The sequence below is a fragment of the Oenanthe melanoleuca genome, chromosome 2 (genome assembly GCF_029582105.1).
Source record: "Oenanthe melanoleuca isolate GR-GAL-2019-014 chromosome 2, OMel1.0, whole genome shotgun sequence".
Lineage (NCBI taxonomy): Eukaryota > Metazoa > Chordata > Aves > Passeriformes > Muscicapidae > Oenanthe > Oenanthe melanoleuca.
The window spans coordinates 138899806-138927058 of record NC_079335.1 but is presented as its reverse complement, the minus strand read 5'-3'; the positions used below and the strand labels follow the sequence as shown (position 1 = coordinate 138927058).

Below are 27253 nucleotides of genomic sequence, written 5' to 3'. Positions count from 1 at the left end.
CCCTTGGAGACAGAAATAGTAAACATTGTGAGAGACTGTGAAACAGCTACATGCAATTCTATGCTACTAATTAATTAATTATATATAAAAAACCAAATTTACCAAACTGAGCACCTAAAGATCTGAAAGTGAAGTATAATTCTTTGAATTGAGATCTTGCCCTGTATTGGTTTTTGCATGAGCATCTTTAGGAAATATGTAACATTTCTAGTACTTTTATTGAATTTAGTATTTTGGAGTTGATAGCTTGGTCAAAATACAGTAAGTAGATATAACAGTTAAGTAGGAAAGGGCAATAAAATCTGTAAATAAACAATTTCTTTAGGAAAATGTGAGAGGCTAGTGTAGGACTTTTCCAGAAGGCAAAGAGAAATCTGAAATGTTAGATTGCTCAAATAGATAAGAAGCCATATTTGCCAAGATGTGCATAAGATGCTATTAAAGAAGACATGAGATGATTTCCACCTTTGATTAATACTGTTAAAATATTAATCAAAGTGTATTAGGTGCTGGATACACAAAGAAATATATATTCTTTATTCTGTGGAGCTTTCACTGTGTAGAAAAGTCTACAATATTACTTGTAGCAGCCACTGCAATAAAAACAGAGGGCTTTGTGCCTCTCTGCTTTGTCTGCATTTCCAGGCTGATATGTACGTCACATTTGTCAAAGTAATCAATGTGAATAATTTAAAAGAACTAAAGTAACCAGTTGGCAACTCTTCATTTGCCAGAACCAATGTGACTGATAATGAAACCAGAGACCACTAATGGGGAGAGTTATGAACAGTGCAGGTGACTAACAGAGTGGAAATCATTATCACATGGCCCTTGACAAGGGTCCACTGGCAGAGTTTGGAAGTTGTGGGGTGGAAGTGACAGGCAAACCTGGCTTCTTGAGTGGAAGAAGTGCAATGCTTCAGGTTCTCCAAACACAATGAACAGTGAAGTGCAAAGAGAAAGACAATGTCCCAAATGAATTAATGTGTACCTGGCTTCTACAAGAAGAAAAATGGACCATCAAACTGAAAAGCACCTTTCCAGACATAGGGAATTCCAAGAGAGTTTGGAAGGAGATTGTATTTTAGGGAATTAACTTCTGAGGTCGCCGTGGAGTTTTAGAATGAATTAAAGCATATATATATTTTCATCATGTCTCCAAGGAGACAAGTGGGTAAACTAATGCAATACACTTTCCATTTTAACATTTCAAATTACTTGCTCTAGGCTACATATTAGCTGAGTTTGTTAGCTGTTTGTGCTCTTTTTAGATGTAATAAAGGGAGACAGGCATGTCTAGCTGGGAATTCATCCCACTCTTATGAGAGATGCCTAGTTTAAGATAGTGGGAATAACATTTAGCTGGGTAAAGTTAGGTCAGAGAAATCATTTCAAACAAGGTTGAGAAAACAAATAATCAGATACTAGAAAAAGAAGTACTGCTCTTGGTAACTGATGGGTAGTTTGATTTTGTAAAAAAAGTATAGATCCAGATTGTATGACTCATTTCCAGTCAGAAGAAAAATAAGTGACTAAACAGAAATGTAAGAAGCCTTAGTACTTTGAGAAAGATGAACAAGGTGTTAGCAGTGAAGACTAATCTAAAAAGTGCTTGGGCATTGTAAATTCTCCCCATGCACATCAGTGACAAGAGTGATGAACACTGATCTAGTTTCTATTATGTGACATTCCTAAGGAGATAACTTTTGACAGGGAAATGATAAAGACCTTTGAATTGCTGTATGGTGCTAGTGGTTGATGAGGAAACACAGATGACATAGTAAATGATTATGCATAATACATAATATTCAAAATAAAGTTCCCAAATTACCATGGCATCAGAATATCTCTTCTGATGAAAACTGCGTAGGTAATATATTCTTCCAGGCTCAAAATCATTTGGTCAGGTCAACTGCAATTCCTTAAAAGATCAATCAGTGTCTGGACATGTAGGCAAACATATGAATATTAAGAATTTTCAGAACCAGTGGTCAAAATTGAAAATTATGAGCATGTGTACATAGCTGGAGCTAAATGGAAGGTTTTAATATTTGTACTAGCAACATTTTTCAGAAGTGTCAATATCTCTTGGGACTGACAGAAAGTAATAACTACAGTGACATTATGGAAGCATTACTCATATTCCTGAGTAAGAATACATAAAAACAGTAAGAGAATATTTTTTTTATAAATCCATGTTTAAGGTAAGTAACAGTCTTCCTGTGTGTAATATAGTGGATGACAAATGGGTACTTTCAGATAACTTCACATGTTAAAAAGGTGATTCATTATTTGGTTTTTGAATGGATTTTCTTTTCTTCTGATTTAAGAATTCATTTGCTGCTAGAGACAAGTTCTGTGTATTTTGTGACCTGTTAATCTAAACACCTTTATAGCAAATTGCTATGAAGAACTGTTGCTTTCTTCATTAGATGGTTTCTTACTTTTAAGCAAATCTGTTGGCTTTTCTCCTAATGTGCATTCAGCATGGTTGTCTCCCTCTTCTTCATATATTCTTGTTTATTTAGTTTAATTCCTACTTTTCTTAGTTTTCTGGTGCTGAGTAGAAGACACTGTACATCTCAAGGAACATTTACTTTTGATGATCGGGGAGGAAATGTTCATAATATAAAAAGAGGATTCATTGTTTGTAGATAATGAACTGTTCCAACTCAATATGCTAACCAGACAAATTTATATAATACATGCAAGTATGCAAATTGTTACCTGTGCACTTTAAGTATAATTGATAGAAGATTACTTGGATGAAGGAAGACTTCAAGAAAGTACTGTCAATGGAGAGTAGACAAGAAAAATCTACAGAACTAGGCACACATTTTCTGTAGAGAACATTAGAGTAGGAGGATAGTGTAGGAGGAGCCTGGAGCACTAGAAAGCACTTCTGATATTATCAGGAAAAACCTATAAGGAAAGAGGCCCTTTAATTAAAAGTAGACGAGATCAAGTATGCTTTGCTTTTTAAATTGATGAGGGGGAAAGGCAAGAACAGAAAAATACGTGATTAGAAGTGATTGAAAACTGTCTTACATCAAGGGAAGAGTCACTTGGAAAATTTGAATATGCAAGTTAGAACCTTTAAGAAATTAATTAGTAAGCTTTTTGAACTTCTAGCAGTTATTTTAGAAAAGTCATTGCATGCAGAGAATTAATAAGAAACACAAGAAAGGTGTCTGTTTTGTAAAGAATTAAACCAGGTTGTAAAAATGGCAAGAATATGACAGAGTTAATTGGAGTCTTATATAAGTACTTAAGGCATTGGAAGGGAAGAGACCACACTGTGCAGACTCAATGTCTCATAAAAAATACCCCTCAACAAATCATCACATGAAAGGGACTCTGCAGTTTTACTGCCTTCCTGAGAGAGTACATTATAGGTGGAAATGCACTTTCCATGGGTTGGAGAGAAGCATTCTTCAGTAACTTGAAAACTGAATGAGGGATTGAAAACCAATACTGACAAGAAGCAAGAGTGACATGAATTGAAAGGAATTAGTACTTTGAATGCAAACTACCTTTGGAAGAGAACTTTAAAATACATGTTTAAGTTCCTACCTTTGTACATAAGCTACAGTATATTCAGTGCATTTTTATTTAATGATAGAGCTCACTTCAAGGCAGTGGTAGCATTTCTGTAAAGGTACACAAAATAAATATTCTGGCTTAAATTGTGACACAGTATCTCAACTCAATGAATTGCAATAGTTTAAAATTTGACTACAAGAACTAGGTAATCACCACATTTCTTAGTAACAAAGTTGCATTTCTAAGAGGTATTTATCAACAAATATGACTTTTTTTCTGTCTAGACTTCACATTCATTGGACCCTAGTGTATCAATTATTTAGATGAGCATTTATGATTATTTAGATGAGCATTATTGGTATTAGTTTTGCTGTAGGCACTAGTGGAGAAATAGCTTTCCATATCCTGTGAGTTCTCTGTCAAGAGTGCAACTGAAAAATTGTTCATCCCTAAATTGTGTTAAAAATTATAACTATGCTTTGACTTCCTGTTTTTTCCTCATTATTTTCCATCTGTTCTGGTTTTGGGGTAACCTCAAGAATTGATTCTATGGAATGAAATGCCTTAAAATACACTGGGAAAAAGGCATGCATATTTAGATGAGTAGGATAAATTATTGACATTCAGTTGCATAACAGATTGGTTAGTATTTCTGTACAGACATGTTTTTAAAGTTCTCTTTTTTTTGGCTATTCCAATCTTCCACTTCCTTTTATAGTGTTTTCTCCATAATTCCCTTACAGGTAATTGGAATCCTAAGATTTCCTAAGATTTAATTAACTATTAATTAAATATATGCCCCTTTTCTCACAAAATATTTGGTTTCCTCAGTAGCAATATATGAACATTTCATAATCTTTATTATTAGTTCATGGTTCATTGCTATTAAGTTAATGTTATTAATATACCCAGTTGGCAAATCTGATATTTTAGAACTATTATTGGCAGCTTTCAAGATTTTTTCCATTGTAAACAGATAATTATCTAGTTTCTAAACTATTCCATGAAGACTAATGTAAAGAACCAAAACATAATCCTTTTCTTCTGCACATCCTTCCTCATGATTTTTTTTTCTCTCTCTCTCTTTGTTGCATTTCATGATGAATTAAATTGATTAGCTTCTCTCTCAGTGCCTTATATAGGCTGTGTCTATGCCATCTTCATGTACCATGACAGGGAGTGCCCTGGCACTCTCTGGAGCAGCTATGCTGGGGCTACACCTCCTTGCCTTTGGCTCACAGAGTGTTTCTTTGGCCCTGACATATTCTTTGTTTGCTTTATATGTGTGTGTGGTTCCTCAGTTCTAAGTGCCAAAAATAACACAGCCCACAGCAAAGCTATTCTTGCAACCTGGAGACAGAGACACGATGGTTGGCTGCTGGGCACGGTGTGCAGGCATCTGAGGACACCCAGCCTGCTGCAACAGGGCTGGGTGCCCTGGGCAGGGGGAGCCAGTCTTGGCATGGCTCACATCTGGGTTCTCTGTCACGAGAAAACAACCCCTGGGCCATACTTTGCTTTTTCCCTGCAGGAAGAACTTGTCTTTCTCCAGAATGGAGCCTGAGAATAAGTTAGTTTGGGAATGAAACCAAGAGTGGCTGTAGGACACAAGGTAGAGGTATCACAGCTTTGGGGGTATGAAGCTGATGGATAGACCATTAACTAGGGTTAATTAACTATAATTGGACACTTCATATTATTTTCAAAGAAAATGATACTGAAACCATCCATTTCATTAGTCAGAAAGCTGTTTTACCCCATTGGCGATACAAGAAAATATTGTTTTTCATTAATAGATACAAAGACTTTACTCTTCTTCTTTAACTGGCTTTCAGATAGGATGGTCCAGTACTAGGTCCCTAAATGATCATTGCTTTTTTCCCTGTATTTGTTCTGTGGACTCATTCCTGTATATAGTAATTTAATGTAGGTGCAGCTAAGTCAGAACATCAAACAGAAATGAGCAGATCCCAAGCCAGTGAAGAGTAGACTCTGTTAGCTCTGTGCAGACAGACATTAATCAGCATTGATGGGATAGCATGCCAGAAAGGAATTACTCACTATGAAAGATTACTGTAAAATAATGAGATTTTCTGGTCCCACAGTTGAGATGGAGTTGGTAACAGTTGTAGATTAAGTATGTGACCCTCTCAGTTTGACATTTGGACCTAAGAGGGGGGTTTCTTCTCCAAATATCAGTCTTTGGAATTTCTCTAGTCAGTGTCTGAGAAGAGTGGATGTTCATATATCTGTTTTTGTTGCCTTAGTTCATTTGCTGTTCCCTTTCTAGGTTGTCTACTTTAACAGAAAACAATTTATAGAAGCAGTGATTAAAGTAAAGTTGAGAATTATCAATTTATTCTCAGGTACAGAATAAATACAACAGCGTATAAATAAGAACATGAGTAATTTGAATGGATAGGGAATAATCAGACAAGTATAGAAATAAGAATATGTGATCAAATGGCAAAAAAAAAATGGAAGAACAAGATTCTTACAGAATTGGTTATTTGAAACTTAGATCCTTAATACAAAAAATATCTGTTACTATTCATAGTACTCTTGATGAAAATTTAAGTTTTCCTAGTATTCTGCATGTTGCAATTAAATAGTGATGCATAAACAAAAATTGTATGCCATAGGAAAGATTAGGAAGCAGATGACTCTGGATTTATAACTAGGTAATCCTGTTGTTAAACTTTGTATGAACAGAAGTATTGTACCACCTAATATTTCTTTGGTTGAAATACAAGCTTAGAAATGGGATTTTTTTGCTTTATTGGTTTCTCAACCTTTGTCAAGCCATTTCCCTAAAATATCTGTCTTTTTGTTGCTGAAGAGCAGGGTTATCTGAAAGCAACTGTTTGAAGTAGAACATCCTCCTGTTATGCAGGAGAATGCAGTGATCACTGGAGTTCACTTCTCACCAGAGTTACTGACTCCTTTTCCATATCTGTACATCATTTTCATGTATGTTTTAAATGTGACAATTTAAAGCAAGCAGTGTTATTGAAACCCTGGCTGGTGCACTGAATATTTTTTATTGTGTTGTGCAGTGTAATAGCAATTCCTAATTATGCAGGGGTAAGCAGAAGTGTGGAGTACAAGGTCCAACAATAAAAAGCATGATACTTCCTCAGCAGTCCACATAGCTGCTTCCAGAGGCAGCCTGTCTATTCAGTGTCCACCTGTGAGAAAACTGACTTCAGTTTGTATTGGATTGGCAGAATTATAGATAACATGCATTACAGAATACATCACTGGCTGGTGACAGGGTAGAAAACTTTGTTTTCAATACCTCCTCATGTGTTTTCTGTCACAGGGAAAGACAAGGCACTTTTTTCTGTCTGAATCCACTATGTCAATCTCCTTTGCAATTTCTTTTACATTCCCTCTCTTTCTCATGATAAACTTCAGCTACTTCTTTAAGCTCCAAACCAGTGTGGAGTTTTTCTGCTTTCAAAACACTATTTTTATGTTAAATCAAGAGAATGAACGGAGTTTGGAATTTTAGGTCTTGTAAATCCTTAGTCAGAGATCATACTGCAGAAAACAAAACTTCTCTGCTTTTTCAGCAATTTTTTGACCAATTTTTAGTACAAGTACTACTTTAGTCATACATAAAAATTGTATTATAGATGCAGTTACAAGCATAGAAATACATTGCAGAGAACTGTGCTGGACACCAAAATGCTTGACTTGTTTGACACAGTAATTTTTTATACTGATGGCTTTACAGTAGGGTTAAATAATAGATTCACATTAAATTTGTTTTATAAAAAACAAAAATTTGTGTTCAAAAGCTCACTGAGATCTGCATATGTGCAGGAATGTACAGGGCTTCTCACCTGCTATTGCATCATAACTGACACACAGTTTTGCTTGTAAATTTTTACTGAGACTGACCAATGAGGTAATACTCACCAAGATAATAACAATTTTTAATACCCAGGTTAAAAAAAGTTGAAAGAAAAGTGAGAAACTGAGCTAGACTCTTTTTATAGAAGTCTTAAGAAGGAATGAAAGATTGTGATTTAATTGCAAGGGGTGTTCATAGTGGCAAATATTAATTAAATTTTACCTGTGTTCCCTGTAGATAGATACATTCACCATACAGCTTTTACCTATCTATTTATAAGGTGCTTAATCTCAATTTTGTTTGAGATTTTTTAATTTTTTTTTTGTTTGGATATAATTTAGTTTTAATATTAATTGTATTAATGGTCAATTTTAAATGCTGCCTTTAGACATAATTGACTAAAAAGAATGGGAACAAGGATTTCAGGAAAAAATGTAAACTTTTCTTGTAAAAGGCTATAAAGAACCTATTTGCATTTGCTCTGAGTAGTAGTGGAATTAAAACTGCTAAATTAGTAGATTTGGTTGAAGTATTATCTTGAGTTTATAATGTATATTAATAATTACTCTTTTTCCCATTGAACTCCTTTATTGATACAGCTTATTTCTTCAATTTGTGTAACAATTCTATTTAATCACATTAATTAAACTGGTTAAAGGAATACATAAAAAGAAGTGCACATGTATTAAACAGTGTTATTTGTAATTTCTTAGGGATGATTTTCCTTCAACTTGGTACTGAGACATTGTCCCCTGTTGCTTCCTGAATTGCTGGGTCTGCTTTGGCAGTCAAAGACTGATTCAGTGCCTGGTGTGGAAAACTCTTCACCAGGGGACTGACAGGTTGCTCCAGCCTCACTGCCGTTTTTCCTACTTTATTCAGAATACAGGGAAGGGAAAAGATGCTGTAGTTGGCTGTGCAACCATTATACCTGTAAGGGTTTAGCATAAATGGCTATTTTGTTGAGGACTAGAGCTTGAGGTGGAGTTTTTTGTGTATTTGCTTTGATCAGAGATATTACTGCAGGCACATCTTGTTCCTACAGTTCATTCTTCAAAAAATAAATAGGTGCTCAGATGTTCTGATGAATTTTGCTTGATCAATTTTCCTTATCTAGTAATTCTTCTCTTAGGAAAGCTCTTACATGGTATTGCTAGTGTGGCATTTTTCTGTCTCAGAGGTCAATGTTCTTCATTGATTCAGTAGGTGAAGTAATCTCTGGGTGGAACATGAGTATGGTAAATAAAATGATTCACACTAACAGCACAAACCCATTGTTATTAGCTACAGCCATACTCCTTGTTTGATGTTTGTTAGTAAGTGCATACTCATTTATTGAGTGTTACTATAAAAGCTGTAATATTCAATGTTTAATACAATATATGCAAACTATGAGCTCCAGTAGAAATACTGAGAAGGAAAGGGTTGGAACTGATTTAAAAATCACTGTCCCCATTTTCATGTACTCCATTCATCTATTAATATTCATCTTGAAATTGTGTAACCTTACACAGAAAAATACAGAAAAAGGCTGACTTTATTTCTAATTATTTAAAGCAAACCAATTTTTATGTCACAACAATTATGTTTTTTGCTCAAATCATAACGTCTTCATAATATTTGAAAGTGGAACTTCCAGCTTATGTTTGGTTTCTTTCCTGTAAATAAATGTGACTTTCTATTAGAAGTAAGAGATAAAAATGAGTGGGACATGGCCATTTAACAGCTTGTTATCTGACCTGAAGTGCTCATCAAGGCTTTCTCTGTAATCAGTGGAGAGAGAATGATCTCCAAAGCACTACTCATACCATCTATTTTAGGCTGTGGTTTCATATTCCCATTCATATAAACAATATCATCACCAAGAGCAGCAGCCCTACCCTGATGGCTTTTCCAGCCTTTGTGCTGTTCCCTGGTTGGTAATAAGGTGAATAATTGTGGCAGAGTGATGATTCTGAAACTCAGCTAGACTAAAAGTAATCTAACAAAAAAAAAAAAAAAAAATGCACACACAAAAAACCAACCCCAAAACCAGAAATGTTTTGACCCAGATAAGAAGGGAAATTAAATTAGATAGAAAGCTCTAAGAAACTGAATCATGAAAGCATTCAACTCTTCATTTTTTTAACATGTTTTGAATCGAGATGTTTGATACAAGCTGACTTCATTTGCAAGGTATCAGCTAGGATGTTACATTCTGAGTCCTGTGAGGCTTGTTTGTCTCTCGGTACATCCAAAGGAAGAGCTGGGTGGGACAGTGGCCCTGCAGATACACAGGCATTTGTACCTGTGCATGCAGGCACTGAAGGATTGGTGCTGGTTTGCCAGTGTGACCAGGGCACATGTGTGCATTACCAGCAGTGAGCTTTCAGTTGGAAAAATGGGTGTAGAGCCCTTTATTAGCTAAGTTCCTCCATAAGAAGGTGGTGGGGAGATGTTTCTGGATACGGGTTGAAGGGCTTGGTGCCTAAATTACTTGCTTTTCATGGTCATGCTGGTGGGTTACACAATCTAAAGTGTAGAGTGAAGTTGTATGAGTGGGAGTTTAAATTAGTGAAGCAGGGAATTACCTAGGTTAACATTGCTGTGCTTTTACAGAAATGACCCACGTGATTATCGTTATAGTGCATGCATGGTGTCTGGGATATCTAAAGCATGCACAAACAAGATCACTCCTAAGCTTCTTTTAGCAGCAGCAGCACAAACATCAGGCAAATCTGAATTTAGCTGAACTGCTGGATTTCACTGTTGCACTATAAAGTTTATGCATTCTTTTTGTTTCATAAAAACACTGCACAAATTTAGTTTCCATATTCATGCAAATTCTGACATTCCAGACTACAAAGGAGAGATGAAACAAATTTTAAAAACATTTCTTGCTTGGATAGTATACGTGCCTTCAAAATTAATGTTGCAGATACTCATGTCAGAAGGAAAAGTAAATGCATGTTTTCTCTGTAATTGTTGGAATTTTGGACTGCATAAAATGTAGATCATGTAAGGAGTATTTTATTGCAGAGGCAGCAGCACTGTCAGCCTGCATGGTCTGTGCACGTGCTGTTGGTATGTGGATTGCAGTGGAAATCAAATGCAGTCTGTTGATACAACTGCATCTCATCGTGGAGCATAAATACACAGGAAGAACATTGTGCCTTGGTTGTGTTTATCTTAGTGAATATAATCCGTAATTGAAACTTCAGAAAGTGTAAGCACATCAAAAAGTATCCTCACAAAAGTGAGCTGCTGCATCCCTCTGTTGCCAGTTCCAGTTTCTCTGTGTGTCTGTGCTGTCTTCAGCTCTCAGACCAGCTCTCAGTTCCTGGCAAGCAGGGAATATCTGTGTCAAATACCCATAATATTTAGTCTGTGTTTTGTGGGAGTTGATTGGTACCAGGGTGCTACACGGTGGAAGCAACCTGAGCTTCAGAGCTGAGACCTTGAGATACAGCTGTGAGCACAGGTCTTCATCTGGCTTTCCACAAGGAGAGCTGATGTATTCCTCAGATTTGAGCCTGTGTATTTCAAATTCTTATATCATGGAGCTGCATTACTTAAAAAAAAAAATGAATTAATCACAGCCATCTCTTTAACTTTTTCTTGTATGTTGGTATGACCAACTGTACTATTCTTTGCAAATTATTTTTAAAAAACTCTTAAAAGAAATGTGTGGGCCATCTATAAAATAGCTGTCATGCCCTGAAACTGAGGCAAAAGGCATCATTTCTCACTAGAGGTAGGAAGACAATATAAAACTCAGAACAGATTTTTGGCTGCTTTCCTTCTATTTTATGTATTATTCCTTAAGGTCTGTCCCTGAATCTAGGACATTTTTATGTACCTGTAGGTAACATTTTAAATTAATGTCAGACTTTCAGTTGAGTTTAATGGGATCTGCTGTATTTTCTCAGATCTCCATTTTATCAGATCTCAGTTTATCAGACCTCAAATTTATCAGTTCTCAGCTCATCCCTGGATGAGTTGCTCAGCAGATAGTCTGCTGGCAGCAGCAGGCTGTTCCCTTCCCTTTGCACTGGGGAGGCTGGAGGCATCCGGCACAGAGAGAGATAAATGATCAGACCAAGATTACAGAGTTTGCCGTGAAAATTAACATCTACCTACACTTGCCACACTGTTGTATTTCTGCAGCTATTTGAGATATGTATTTTATTTCAGCCTTGTACAGATATGCTTGCTGTAACATTTTTTCAATTATTTTCTTTTGATTGAGTTCAAGTGATTGAAAATGCAATTCCTTATGAGTTCAGAAAAACTGAGATTTATTCAAAATACCCATGTCAGCTTCCTACCTTAAATTCCCTCCCTTCCTTCCTTCCTTCCTTCCTTCCTTCCTTCCTTCCTTCCTTCCTTCCTTCCTTCCTTCCTTCCTTCCTTCCTTCCTTCCTTCCTTCCTACCTCTGCTCAACTTTCTTATTTGAGCCACAGTGCAGCAGTGCCCATCTGAACCATTTTCTGCCTCTCAGTAGACCACAGATGCCTTCAAGAGGACTCTTTGGGAGTAGAGTTAGTTGTTTTTCCATTCTCTATTTTGAATCCATGTAGATTTGACTCTCTGGGACAGGGTTTATCTTCGTGCTGTGTCTTGCAGAAGTTGTGAGCTGTGTGACAGCTGTAGGTGAAAAGTTCATCATCTGATCCCCTGCAAGTGCTGGCTACCTCTGTGTGTGTTTTGCTCCCATGGTGATCCCAGCTTTAGAGTCTGCTTCCTACACACCCCTAAGATCAAACCAAACTTCCTTCTTTAGTTTTAAGGTGTGTTATGAAGCATGTATATTAGATGTAGGTTTTTATAGAAAGACATTATTGACACTGGCTAACTGAGAAAAGTTTTTTGAAGATTTAAGAGTGAATTGGTGATATGCTGACAGACCTTGGTGTTCCTGGAATGTCCATATATTGGGCAGACAGAAATCTATTAATGATTATCCTCTGTGAGTCTCCTCTAAAGGTTTGCTTTTGCCATCAGACAGATGCACACATATATTAGGTATATGCTCATGTGTATCTACCTGATTCTGTGGGTAGTATCTTGTTTCTGAAGGTCACCACATTTAAATATACATTTGATGGTATGGCAGTAAGGTTTGTTTAAGAGTGGTAATGTACAAACTCTATGCTAAAGATCCTTATCCTTTGCTTTCAAAGTGGTCTTGCAATAATTGAAAACATGCATTACTAGGCCCTTAGAAGTTGATTACAAAAAACTGTAATTTTGCTAGATTTGCTAGATTCTTCTGTGCTAATGTCAAGGAGGTCTGCACTGCCAGTTCGTAAATGGAGAAAATACTGACCTATAAACACTCTAATTTTCAGCAGCAGTTTAGTTGCTTCTGTATTCTGCAGACAAGCAGCCTCATTTGGTGAGATTTTGAATTTAACATGCAGATTATCAGGTCTAACCTCCACTTTTCATCAGACAGACCCTCATTTTATACAGTAGGGATTAGCACAGTTAAATTGTATTTTGAAATGGTTTCTTCAGACCCCTATCTGATTAGGGCTGGTTTGCTGATTTAGAGGATTTTACTTTGTCTCTGTGCCTTACTCTCACTCATTTGAGTGTATTTGCTTTTACTTCTTGTGGCTGGGTTATACTGCACTCACAAATCTGTTGATATGGAGGACTGGGCAAGAGTGTAACAAACCAGTATTCCTTCAACTCCCTGTCTCCAAGGTAAGGCTACTCAGCTTTTGTTGAAAACAGCATTCAGGGATTGCTTTATCTCCCATACTTGTTTTTTAACTTCTTGGTGCCAGATGCTTCAGTGCATGCAGTGCCAGGAAAAGACTTGCACTCCGTGGATTAGTGGTGTCACTTCTGCACAAAGGCATTTCAATATTGTTTTTCCCTGATCTAGTAATGAGGCTGACATAGTAGCTGGGGCTCCAAACATCATACTTTCTGTCTCTGAGCTGGATTTTAACTTACTCTGTGTTTTTCACACAGCATTTTTCACATCGTGACAGTTTTTCACATTTCATTATTAAAGAACTTCAACTATATTTTCTGATTTGAGTCCTGTGCCTTAGTCACATCTTTGCTTACCTGCTGTACTTCTGGCTGAAAAGAAAGAAATTTTCATCCAAATCCTACAGTGTTGGTTTCTAGTCTTTGTGAATATCTAGTCCTGTACACTTCACAGGTTTAAATAAAATAAAAATTTGGGGGAGGGTACACTTTTCCAATATAAGTTCTACTCTTTGAAGTAAAACTATTTTCTTTACATGTGTGTTCTATCCTATGAAAGCTGATTGCATTTTATTTTAAAAATAGAAAACAGACCTTGTGGCTCCCCAGTGGCATAGTCTGAACGTTGACTAAAGTACTCTTCAAAAAGCCACTGGAAATTTGCTACTCCTGATTTACAGCTGGAGAAGATGGGGAGATTGTTTAGTTAGTAACAGTACTTTCTCTCTGGTTGTAAGATTGGATTTGAGAAATGGGTGATTCTGAGCCCTGTGCTCCTTTTCACTAGTGCACAACCTGCCACAGTGGAAACAGGCAGATTAAACCTCTTAGCTGATTAGAGTTGGTTTAAGGCTTATTGGTTTGCATTATATATCTGTTCTGTTCAGAGATATGAGTGAGAAATCATGAAACCTGTAGCTTACATTTAACAATTTGTTTGGGCTGTGTTTCTGCAACTAGGGATGATGCAGTGCAAAATACATGGATTCTTCAGCAGGATACCCTGAGGGTTATGGCACTGGGTTAATACCTGATTTCTGTTCTCAGACATACAGCAGCCTGCCACATCAGTGTAGGCAAATCACTTCCATGCTCAGAGTCTGATTTTTTCTGTCAGTAAAATGGGAAGAATGATAGTTAGCCTATTCTCTGTATTTTAAGATTTATTAGGGACTTGAATTGATTACAGACACATGAATGCTATAGCTCTGTCAGGGAGGTTGTTAGTACTGAATTAAAAATGGAAATTTGGTGAAAAAAAAGAGTAACATTAGCAAATGTTGAGAAAGATAATTTGCACTTTAAAAAGCTAGTTGTGTTTGCAGATGTGCACATACATGAAATACATGTAACATGATTATAAAAGCAAATGAGCTGTTTTTATGTGGCTTGAAAGCTTCAACACTTTACACTTCTGTAGGCCAGTGGTGTTCACTTGCACTCTGAAGGTGAAGTAAATAGACTTGAGTCTCTGCCTGGTTCAGACCTTGGAATCTGGATAACTTTGAAAACTTATTTGTGGTGTTTAATCTCACTTGAACAGGTGCTCATGTTGAGTTTTGTTTTCTGTAGAAGTAGGGAGGGATCAGGTGGGCAGATGGACATCCAGCCAACATGATCCTGACCTGAAGTGCCTTGTCTTTTGATTTTGGCCCTTGACTCTGTGTGCAAACCACCAGATGATTCATATATATTAGCTTGGAACATAGACTTGCACAGAATATTGTTATTTCTGCATCAATTGCTTACCTTTTACACAGTGCTAGCATGCACACACCAATTAGAACTGGACCATGTCATGGTAGACATTGTAAAATATGGTAAATGGCAGAATCTGCCTGAGAGTTTTTATCCTGAAAAAAATAAACCCCAAGATTCTGAAAACATTCTGTATTTATGTAAATGCCTCTGATAGCAAGCAGAAAATTATTAATGTCCTGTGCTGCTCTGATTACTGTATAATTTTCTATACAATTATATACTTCCACTCAGAAATCTACTACACAATTTTATATACAGTTAAGAGCAAAACAAAATATCAGATTAGTATAAACCAGTTCCAGTAAAAGCTTGAGAGAGAAAGCAGGAAAGAAAAAGGCCTTTATTCATACAAAACAGTAAGAAGTTTGAAAGGCAAATATCTTCAAAGAGAGGGGTTGACTGAAGAATTGACCATTGAGGTGGTCTTCACTCCTTATTCTAAGTTTGTAACTTCTAAGACATTAAAAATTCCTGTCAGCCATGTTATTAAAAAAAAATCTGAACTGATTTAACTCTTTTTTTAATGCAATGCTACTGCTTTGAAATAAATCTTTCTTGAGTTTGCTCATGATCATAATTACATTTTTTGTGAAGGTATTTCTGATGACAGTCACCAAGGAATGGTGGTTGCTGGAATTCATTCTGAAGCAGGAAGGCAAGGATACTATAGCTGACAGCTTTGTCTTAAAGCAGGCAAATTACAGATTTCTCTCTTAGGAATAGGTAAAGACAGAGTACCTGGAGAAACAAAAATGGAGAGAAATTCAGTTAGCTCTGTAACTTTAAGAGATCCATAACTAGGAAAACATTGTCCACAACTTAATTGGTTCCAAGTCAATTCACTTGGACTGCTGATTGCATGCGATTGCAGCTCTCTGTGTGCAGCAGCTCCTAGATGTGTTCTCAGAATTGTGTTAGAAAACCCTGAATTGTAATGATCTTAAGGCAGAGAGGTCATCCTTATTTGAGAGAAGATAATTTATTTTGTTTACTCCAAGTTAATATTTGGTGTTGGCCTAGAAGCAAATTGTAGTGGATAAAGGTCAACATTACAGTGCTGAATCTCATGTATATACACAGTTAAGGCTACATATGTTTTTTTTCTCACCAAGGCAGTTTGTCACAGTGTGATCATTGTGGTTAACTCAAGAAAAGGAGAAAAACCACTTAGCACACTAACTTGAGCTGTTGTGTTTTCGTATGTGATGTATAAATTTTGCATTTTTGTAACTGTGTTGTGCACACAAGCATCAGAAAGATTCATATGCTATAGGAAGTGTTAAAGAAATGCAAGTTTAAAGTAATTAGAAGTACAAATGGATGTGGCAGAAACCACCAAAGTATGTGTTCATTTTGGGATTTTTTGGTAGAAGTTTACTGTGATACTACTTGTGTAAATGTGTACATGACAGCTGCAAGAGGGAAAAAGCTGATTTGAAGAAAAGGGGGAAGTTACATAATTTTTGACTGTTTAAAAACAATTTGAAACTTAGACTGTGTATCATTTTAACTCATTTGCAAATGAGTGTATTTTAGTGACACATTTTATAATACAAAACTAACACTAAAAGACTTTTGTGCTTTGTGTGCAGGTATATGTCTCGAGTCCATGGTATGCATCCAAAAGAAACCACACGTCAGCTGAGTTTAGCAGTCAAGGATGGTCTCATTGTGGAAACCCTGACAGTGGGGTGTAAAGGGTCAAAAGCTGGTATTGAACAAGAAGGATATTGGTTGCCAGGAGATGAGATTGTGAGTATAAAGTCCTTGAGAAAATAAATCACGATTTCTGATATCTTAGCATGAAACTTGTTTTAATTTATATTTAAAGCTATTTATAGGTTCTGTGTTGGTGCTTGTGAACAGAGAAGTAATGCACTCTTAAATTTTTTTAACCTTTTCTATTCCATAGAAGTTCTTTCCTCTTCAATTCTGTTTTTCTGCTATGAAAACTGGCAAAGTCCTTTTCTCGGTTATGCCTCACTTTTATGTAGTATTCACTTCTACAGTTGTACAGCAAGACAGTAAATATTATTGGTATTACTTGAAATCCTCAGACATTCTTAAATCCTAAAGATGGTGTATTTAAAAGGAAAAAAAAGATGTCACAAACTTTTTAATCTTGCTTTAATCTGAATCTGAAGAACAAAGAATACCCTTTCAGAAGTGCAACATGAAATTATAAAATTATATGCAAACACAAATGAAAAGATGTGTTTTATTGATATTAATGAACAGCAGGGCATTCAGTTTAGAAAGGATTTTCTTGTCAAATCAGCTACAGGCATCCAGATACTGTTCCACTGGATGTGTAACATAAATATTAAAATCCATTTAAATAGGTTGAAAGTTATGTGAAGGGGGAAAAAAGCATATTTTGGATATTCCTCTATAGCTGAGTGGGAACACACTCACAGAGTGAGGATAGTCACATAGACCAGGAGAAAACTTGCACAATTGCTTTGTCTTGTTCAGAAACCCCATCTCTCTATTTACAAGACAATATTTTCCTAACTAAAAAGGGTTTTCCAAAGCTTTAAAATACCTGAACTAGGAGTTATTGCTTTGATATATAAATTGCATTAAATACTGATAAAAGGGTCAGCATTGTCTCATTGTCTCATAGTGACATAGCTAATACATTAAATTTTGAGAAAACCCAGAAAAACTCTAAAAACCACCAAAATGCTCATTGCAATATTGCAGTTTTCAATAAGATCCTGAAAGTGAAACAATCTATTGTTTTTGGTTTTGTGGAAACAAGCCATATCCATAACAGAAAACATTATCATCAAAATTATATCACATGAATTTAAATACCTTCATTTCAATACATTGTATTTAATGTGCATTATGTCACTGTTAAGATTTTCATTCTAATTTCATTAGAAACCCTCAAGGGAACCTTTAAAGGGTATGTTACTATTCTCCTTCGGAGGAAACATTTCAAAACTCCAGCTTAGCTCTTTTAGGTATTTCTTACATCAGTTTTATCTGTTTAGAAGTGATGTTAACTGTTTAGGCTCAACAAGATGTCAAGCCTGAGATCTTTGATTATCTCAAGTATTCTATATGTTTGTTTCCTCTATTGCTAAGAGAAAGAAAAACAGAAAAAAATATCAAAATGTCTCACAGTAGCCATTTCTAGTGTAGTCATTCAAATAATATTCCTGCTACTTATTAGCAACATTTGTTTAACAAAACTTGAAAGATAACCATCCTGTAAATTCCCAGTGAGTCATTAGAATTACACAATTATTTTATATCTCAGCAAAAAACGCTGTCTTTGACTTGACCAAAGGTGCTGCTCAAGCCACATTATGAATAACCCTTTAGCTGGAAGCATTGACTGCATTTTCAGCATGACTGCTAAGCACTGATACTTTGGGCTGTGTGGTGGCTGTCTCAGTGTTCAGAACACCACACTTGACTTAACAGCCTCATAACAGTTTTATGCAAAAACAAGAATCAGCTTCTGATCCAGGCCATGTTTCAATAGTACCCAAACCCAAACTTTTTGATCCTAAAACTGAATGAAAATGCTGCCGACAGATGAAGCAAAACACATTGACTTGGTATAAAGTCATTCTCTTTGTTCTTTTATTCAGAAAGTTTTAATGAGTAACAAAGTGTCATTGTCATCACTCGACATCAGATCAAGTACTTTCCATTCTCCAGCAGTGGGTGCAAACCCATGAAGTTTGGTATGTTCCCTCCTTTGGGCACACGGGATAGTTTTACAGATGTTTTGTCTGCACTCGATCAAGAGGCAGTTTGTACTTCTTTGTAGTTCAGCACTGCTCAAATCTGGTACTAATGACTGTTGAACCATGAGCTCAAGTTACATTTCAGTGAGGACAAATACACAGAATTCTTTTTGGAGGTGCACTGGGAGGAGATGGAACTGTTCAAAGCAGGGTTATTAATGTTGAAATAGGGATTTCAGGCTCAAACTTCAGCACTTACAGACCCTTGACCTAATTGTCAAATTTGGTTTCACTGGTCCTACTGGAACTTGGAAAGCTCAAAATGGGAAAGAGAAGACTAAAGAGAAGACTTAAGAACCAACTCTTCACCCACTGACACCAGTACAGGAATGCTTTTGGATTTTAGCTTCTTTCCTGGTACCACAGGGGTCAGCAAACACAGGCTGCTCCAAGGAGATAGCAAAGGGGCACATTCTTATCATCCCTCCCCCCACTTTTTATTTGAGTATTTGCTTGGTGGTTTTTTACACTTTTGAATTTTTGGATCTGAATTTTAGTAAGTAAAAAGATTTCTGGCCTTGGCCACAAAACTGCAGAGCACCTTTGTCTGTTACAGTAAGAGGTGCCTGAGGAGAGGATACCACAAGACCTGAAGGTACTGGTTGGGATGGTGACTACAGACTGATGGCTAAATAGTGACAATAATTGAAAGTATAGAGATTATGCAAACACAGTTCTATTTGGAAAAGTTTAATGGTTGACATAATGATAGATCTATGCAGTAAGGACATGATCTCTGATAGGGCTACTCTTAGCCTTCAGAAAAATTATACTTCTTTGCTCTCATTGTTCTAGCAATATGTTGATGCTGTGGTGGTAAAAAAAATTTAGAAAAACCTGAAAACCTAAACCTGTATATTTAGTAATATACAAAAGACAAGCTGAGGTGCAAAGACAGAATTGTTTGAGGGCATCAGGAGGCTCTTCCAAAAGGGATGGCTCATGAAAATTAATGGTCAGAAAAACTGTGGAAAGGAAGATTTATCAGATTTAAGAGTATAAAATTATTCTGTCAGATACATGTGGGAGAAATATTTTTATATAAGTTACTAAATTTAAAATGTGGAGTTGGTAGCAAAATGTACTGTATTCCAACTGATATTTAAGGATTGCTACCTAAACAAGAACTTTGCTGCAAATATTATACCTCCAGGGCTTATACAGGTATTCATTTTGTTTGCTTATTTGCCATGTCTCCAGATGTTTTGCACATTTTCAAAATGTGTTCTCATCTTACAGGCTTCCTTATCTTGCAGATGATTAAAGCATTTGCACAAAATAAATGTGAGAATAATTTATTTTCCATTTTTATTCAGGATTTTAGTTAAGATTTTTGCATTTTTCTGTTTGCTGATGCATTGTTATACAATTAAACAAAATCTCTTCAGCTTCTTGCCTTGCAAGGGAAATGTCAGTCCTGAAGTCTGGTAATGGAAGTTTACTTTTTACTTTTTTTCTAAATGCCTTATTTCTATTTCTCACAGAACTTCTGGAATTTGGACATGCTATTTAATATCAGGATTAAAAAGATCTCCTTGCTCTTTGGGTTTAGAAAAAAAATTTGCAAATCAGTGTTGTTAACTATGTTTTGAATGTAGTTGATAAAACAGAAAGAAAACATAGTTCTTCAAGAAAAAAAGAATTAATCTTCTTTCCTATTAATTACTATTTTCTGTTCTGCCATGATTTTTATATACTTTTATCTGTGTAACATAGTACTGTGTCTAACCTGAAGGAAAGAAATTGAATTTAAGTACCAATGGCCTGTGGCTTTATGGGGGGGTTAGATTCAGTTTTTAGAGTTAGTTTGTCTTACTCATTTACATTTTTCTACAAACAGTGTGCACTGAGCTATTTTGGGCATTTAATGTGCTAATTCTTCTCCTCATGATTAAAGTCATAAAACTGCTCTGACCCAGAGAGAGGCTTTATGAATGTATAATTTCAATTTTCCTGTGTTCATAAAGCCAGCCAATATTGTGCTCTTCTAAAATAGAGATGTGTTCATAACACGGTTTCATTGTTTGCATCTGATTGCAACATATCCCACAGCACTGCTGTGGTTTAAAAATGGTTCATAGTGGCCAAATTCTCTAATGAGATGTGAAGCTTCACACTTACTTAAGGCACTGTGAACTGTTTCTTCACTGAAGAATGCACAAAAGGTGATTATATTTTCAAGAAATTATTATTTCACAGATTTGTTTTTTCTGATCATTTAAATGATTGCCTATAGAAAGAGCCAGCATTTCTTCTGGCTGGTTAAGTCTGACTTTGGGGGTCATTTACAGTCATTCTCCTGTGTATTTGGTCCTCTCTGTATCTATATTATTGCCTTTCCAATTCTTCCCTCTAAAGATGTTTTAGCTTAGTGGAGAGCTGTTTGGAGGGGAAGTTTCCTTGCTTTTTCCTGCTTTCAGAAAACATTAGAGCTAAAAACATGCTTTTCCCCAACATGCACACGTATTCTCACTGTGCTAATTCATTACAGGGGATTTTTGTGGTATTTTAAATTGAGAAAGTACTGGTGCTTGCTCAAAGTGACTCCAGATACTTTCAAGTCACAAGGCTGCCTAAATAATCCATCTCTCCACTCTGTATTCCCATCATTTTAACATTTGTTGTAGCCCACTGTCAGCACTGTGAGTTTTGAAGGTGATTTTGTTAACCCAAGTGACCTTAGGTGCACACCCAGTTATTTTTGTGATTTGATGTGTTGCAGGTTCAATTTTACTAGGATCAGTCTATGAGAAAGGAGTATTTTTGGCTGTTATGTTTGTCTTAATCTAAATTACTTTAGATTGAGCAAAGGCTTGATTCCTTGCTTGCCATGCTTAATTGCTTTTGTAATTATATTGATTTTTCCATGCTAGGTCAGTATTGGTAGCCAGAAGCTGTTTTTTGAACTGTCTGTGTCATCTTGAGTCTCCATAAATGTGGAGATAATTGTAAAAAGCTTAAGAACTGTTGCTGTGAGGGTTTGAACATTTTCTGTATGTAAAATATATTTTAAAAAATAAAAAAACCTCCAAACAACAACAGACAAAACCAAACCTCAATCCCAAATCAGCCTGAATAGCTACCAGTTCCTGCTAGCAAGCTGAGGGCTTTTTAAATAACTGGGCTGAGGAATGGTTTTAATGTGCATCCCATTCTTTTCAGTTAGGGGCAGAAGGATAATATGAAACAGCAATAGTGACAGCCAGTGCCTTCATCATGAAAGCTCTTACAACTGGAGAGCACAAAGAGGAAGAACATGTCACACCAAATGAAGAAAAATCTCCTTCAGTGTTTAAAAAAATTCTCTGTTTGCCTGATCCATCCATATTGCCTTTAATGTAAAGTCCTGTGTGAATTCACTGATCCAAAGCCAAACTTAGCCCAAGCCATATTAGTTAATATTTTTCACATATTGAACAAATTGAGAATTTTCCAGGCTGGACTGTTCCAGATAGATTCCTAATTATTGTGAAAGTGCCAGCATTCTTTACAGTTGGTGATTCACTCATGCAAAGAGTTAATGATTGATCCCATGAGAGAAAAAATTCAAACTGGCTTCCATCCCTTATTACCCCACATCAGGGAGAGTATGAGGAGGCTTTGAGGTCAGGTCACATACCAGTCTGGTCACACAAGAGCTCTCAAGGAATATGAGCTTCTAAAACTCTTTGACTCTTTTCTGTCTGTCTTTCCATCCTTTAAGGTCCCATCACTTGGAGCTTAATTTCCAAAAGACTGCCATGAAATCGATCTTCATGTGCTAAATGCAATTACTTTTGTTCCAAATTATTGTCAAAAACTGCAGGTGTTGATTCTGCTTATTAATAAAATAAAAATAAGAGGATTTGTGAAAGTTCAGAAAAGCAAATATATTCAAATCATCAAATCAAAGGATAGACTATTTTGTCCTAGAAAAGCAAATTAGAATTCTGAATTCCCAACTCATGGACGAAAAATTCTTTCTGCATTAAAGCCAAGCATCCCTTCTGTGTTTGCATTAAGGCTGTTAAAATGCAGCTGATGAGAATGGCCTCACAGCCATTCCAGGTTCTCCCTGCCTCTAGGTGGGTTAAGAATAGTGAGCAATTCTCTGCATTCCTTTTCCAGTCTTGTTTTTCTCTTCCCATCTGTTCAGGGGTATTTCTTCCCTCTCCTCTGCTCAGCCTTAATTTTTGTTCTCTGGAAAGGGAGTTCACAATGTTTGCAGGATCTTCACATTGCTGAAGGTGACACTAGTAGACTCCATCTGACTGCAGAGAGATGCTACTCCTTTTAAACTGGTAAAACAACCTTGTCAGCATCTTCACTTGACTCTCTCAGCTTTGCCAGCTTGACTTTTAAAAATTCAGTTGATGTAATGCTGTATTCTTCTTTGAGGCTTTCACTCTCTCTTCTGGAGTTGAGATACTGATAATGTCGTTCACAGATTTCACAAAATGTTCTTTTCTGATTGAAAGAATACTTATTCTAAGAATAAGTATGTACCTTTGAGTTTGAAGTAAACTAGTCAAAACTAGTCTGTAGAAAGGTTCCATCATGGGATTTAAATTATGCTAATAGAATAATGACATAGCTCAGTCTATCTTGAGTTTGTTTTGAAAATATGCATCTTGGGTTTTTTCTACCCCTTTTGTGCCCACCCTGACCTAGCAGTGGGCTCAAAATGCTCTGTATCTCTGGCAATTTATTTGAATATTTTATTATTGTGTCATGCTGGCCACTGAATGAAACTTCATTGAAGCTGATGGGCCTATTAATATTCATGCTTCATTCACAATAAATGCAATTCCCATGCCTTTCTATCAACTGACTGCTGAAACAATATCAGCCACACCTACAGCACAGGACACAAGGACAAGAGATTTAAGGAATCAGTGTAAGAGGTTCTGCTGTTTTTTCAGATGAAATGTTTCTGTGTGTGCTGAAACATCAACCTAAAGAAATACTACAAAATAACACCAGAGAAGCAATATATTTTAAGCAAGAAAAAGGAGGAAGACCATTTTTGTGCACAGTTCTTGAAAGAAGACTTGGAACTACAAGCAAAGAGATGGTTTATTTCTGGTGTGGATTCACCTTCTTTCTAGGGGAACAAAACCATAATGTGGATATAAAAGACATTGCACCTGATAAATACTTCACTCCATCACTGATTTATCTCCCTAATGAAAATAGCCTACAAACCTCCTCTTGGCTCAAACTAAGTCAAAAATTGTGATATTAATAGCAGAGTGAATCCAGTTTCTGAGGAGATGGGTTGAAAGTTTCTGTTAACCTTGAACTTGCTTGGAACGTGAAGAAAGAAAAAACATTTTCACTTGAAATTATTTTCTGTTTCTGTTATCCTGAAGGAGAATACTTGCATTGTCTCACCTTAAATAATGTACACTGCTACTACCCAAACATGATCTTCTTGGGAAGGAAATTCAGATTTATTCATTAATTCAGGAGCACAGCTCATAGGCTGAGCAGATAAGTGTGACAGGGGTTTAAGCAGTCAGTTTGGCTGCTGACATGCTACTACATTTGCTGAAAAAAACTCATTTCTTTAGCATTGGGAGCTAGAGCCTAGTCTCTACTTTGGGGCCTATCACCTCAAATTGTCCAGAACACGGCTGCAGAGTAGGAAGGTGAATGAAAATCTACCTGTCTTGGCAGGAATCCAGAGAAGACCTGTGTTGTTTCTGCCATAAACTGAAGACTTCTAGGAAAAACTGGCAATAAATTAATTAGACAAATTTAGGCTTGCAGATTAAATTCAGTGAAAGAAAGCCATAAGTGTTCTGAGAGGATGTGGAATTCTCTGCAGAAGCTGAGTCTTCCTGCATCAGTGCATCAGAAGAGGAAGAAGTTGCCAGTGAAAAAATGGAAATGTATTGTTACAAGCCTATAAATACATGCACTATGGAGAAGGAGAGTTTGGTCTCTCCCCTGACTGATGGTTTTTGTTGGTTATTTTTACAATAAAAGGGGTTTCTAAAATATGAGAATTTAAAAATCATGTAAAACAAGAAACTCCAATTAATTACTAAGATGCTAAAACCTTAGCAATATTTAACAAATAAATAAATAAATGTACTTGAATAAAGCAAGATGCCTCAGTAGTTGTGAGGACATATGAATTCATAATTACTTTGGATTCCTTTGTGATAAAATATGAATAATGAATACCTACAAAGTGTCCTACAGAGTCAATTTATAGGAATCTATTTTAAAGATAAAGCCCAGGTCAGTGAAGGAAAGAATCTCTAAAGGCAACTGATCTGAATGGACAGATTATCCTGTCTGTAAAAGCACACATTGCTGCTACCTGCTGTGGTAGTTTTCTAGAAAAAGAAGGAAAAGATAAAGTGAAAAAAAAAAATCACAAAGGGATTCTAGCTGCTGAAGTCTTTTTGGCTTTGAAAGAGAGATGGATGCTTGTTTATTTGCTGAGACCTTTGGATGAGCAAAAGCAGTAGGAGAAACATAGATGCAAAACAGGAAGAAATATATCTAGTAAACACATGGATACAGGAAAACTGCAGGGGAGAAAATAAGCTTATTTTGGTGCTGAATTTACCCCAAAGCATTGCTCTAGCATTAAATATAAAACATGTGATGATCTAAGAAGCTTTTATCATTGGAAAGCAATCGTCCTGATCAAATATGGATCCTTTACAGCAATGATGAAAGGGAAATACTTTATTAAACAGCTAACTCACCATTTACCTGCTGCAAATATGGAGTAAGTCCTCTGAGCCATCAAGGAATTAATCACACCTTCCTCGGTTTGAAGCCTAACCTTTTCATCATTGTTCTGATGAAAAGATGAAAGCAGATCCTGTAGGCTACTGAAAGGATGTTTACAGGAGGATTCATGCCTGCTAAGGGATAGATGGAGCCAGGAACGTGGCACGAAGAGGAGGCTGACCCAAAGGGCAGTAGGGAGACTGCCCTCTCAGCAGGCTAAAGCCTCTGGTGGAAAACACACACAGTGTCCCCTCTGCATTGGAACAAATGCTGGCAATGATGTTCCATGACACATAATGTTTGTTCAGCCCAGGTATTATTTGCTGCATGCTGGTGTCTGAGTGGACATCTGCCAGAGACCCCTGATAAGCTGGAGATTTCTTACTGGCTGCTGTACCCAATGATAGAGCCTGATTAAATCAGAGGCCAGTGTGCACGTGCCACATCCACTTGCACTCTCTGAGGAAAAAAAAAAAAAAAAAAAGGAGGAAGGCTCCCATCTGTGCAGCTCTACAGATAATCAGCCACACTTTGAAGAACTCCTCTTACTACAGAGCAGTTACTTGAAAGTTGAACAGAATTGCAAAGGCCATGGATAGATGGGCAAAGGGAGGCATTTCAAAGCTGAGCTAAATGCTGGTTTAGCATTTCTGCAGTTTATCAAGGCTGTTAACAACTGCTCCTGTCCAAGCCTGTTTCAGGTTGTCTTTTCCAGTATTCCAGTATCTATACCTTGAGAGAAGTACAAAACAGATAAATGAAGTGGGCAGTAGCTATTTGCAGCAAATGTAGAAGTAAGAAGCATTTCTCCAGGTTTTGTACTGAAGGACAGAAGTCTCATAGGTAGTGCACCCCCACTGTGGTTCCTGGTATTTATGAGTCATAAAGATGTACTGCAAGGTTTTAGCAATTACCTTTAGTAAAGCTCATATCTAATTGAGAAAGCTTTGATGGAGCAGATGCTGCCTGAAAAAGACAGAAAGGAACTGATTTATTAAGAATGGAAAATGTGTTTAGACAGAAATAGATGCTGCTTTGTTTGATGTGAGTGGGGGCATAGGTTCCTGCAGCATGCTGAGTCCTTTTAAGGAGAGGACCTGGATACCAGAGAAGAGTAATGAAATAGTAGATACATCCATGCTAGAATGCAGTACCACCACTTCTTATATAATAAAGGCTTTTAGTTTACAGCAGAAAGTTTGAAATATGAAAGATTAAGTAGAGAAGGTAGGAATTGGTTCCCAACAGCAGACAATGATGGATGCATGTTGCAAAACGTAAGAAAAATCAAAGATGTAAAAAAAAGTGCATCATTCTTGTGAGGCATTTATTTCAGTCAATCTTTCTACTTGATATGGACTGGTAGTCAATTTTGCTGGGTTCCAGTGAAGAGTTACTGAAGGACAGCAAAGAAACCTTGACATCAAATCCCAAAATTTTAAAAGCTTTTCTCTTAGGTGACAGAGGGAAAATGTAAAGAACTCTGATTTTAAAGCTGATAGAGGTGAGAAGAGATGGAAGTGTTCCTTATGGCTGTTCTCAAATCCTAAAATATCAGAATCCAGAACATTTGCTTTAGAAATTATATCTTTAAATTGGGCATGGCCTATCTCATTACATGTTAAAGAAATGGGAATCTGAGAAATAGTAGGAATTCATTTATTGACATTCTTTAAAGGGCTGTGAAACAGTCATGGAAAGATTACACTGAAGTCTTGGTCTGGTGATTTGAAAATGTCTAGAAATAAACATAGCATGCAAATACAACTATTCTTAAATAATTTATATTTTTAAAATTACTTCTTTCTGCTGGCATGGACCTTGTTGCCATTCCAGATTCCACCACTGTGACAGACCAACAGGGTTACAATACATGATGGGTGA

The 27253-nt window shown here is 36.5% G+C and overlaps 1 protein-coding gene across 13 annotated transcripts in view; it reads left to right on the top strand.

Moving 5' to 3' along the window:
• ZMYND11 (zinc finger MYND-type containing 11) overlaps positions 1-27253 on the top strand; it is a 104457-nt gene that overhangs the window by 43947 nt on the left and 33257 nt on the right. For all 13 annotated transcript variants that reach the window (XM_056483527.1, XM_056483529.1, XM_056483516.1 and 10 more), the window contains one exon: positions 16463-16622. In XM_056483527.1, coding sequence (XP_056339502.1) covers positions 16463-16622 — 160 coding nt within the window. The remainder of the gene's footprint in view (positions 1-16462; positions 16623-27253) is intronic.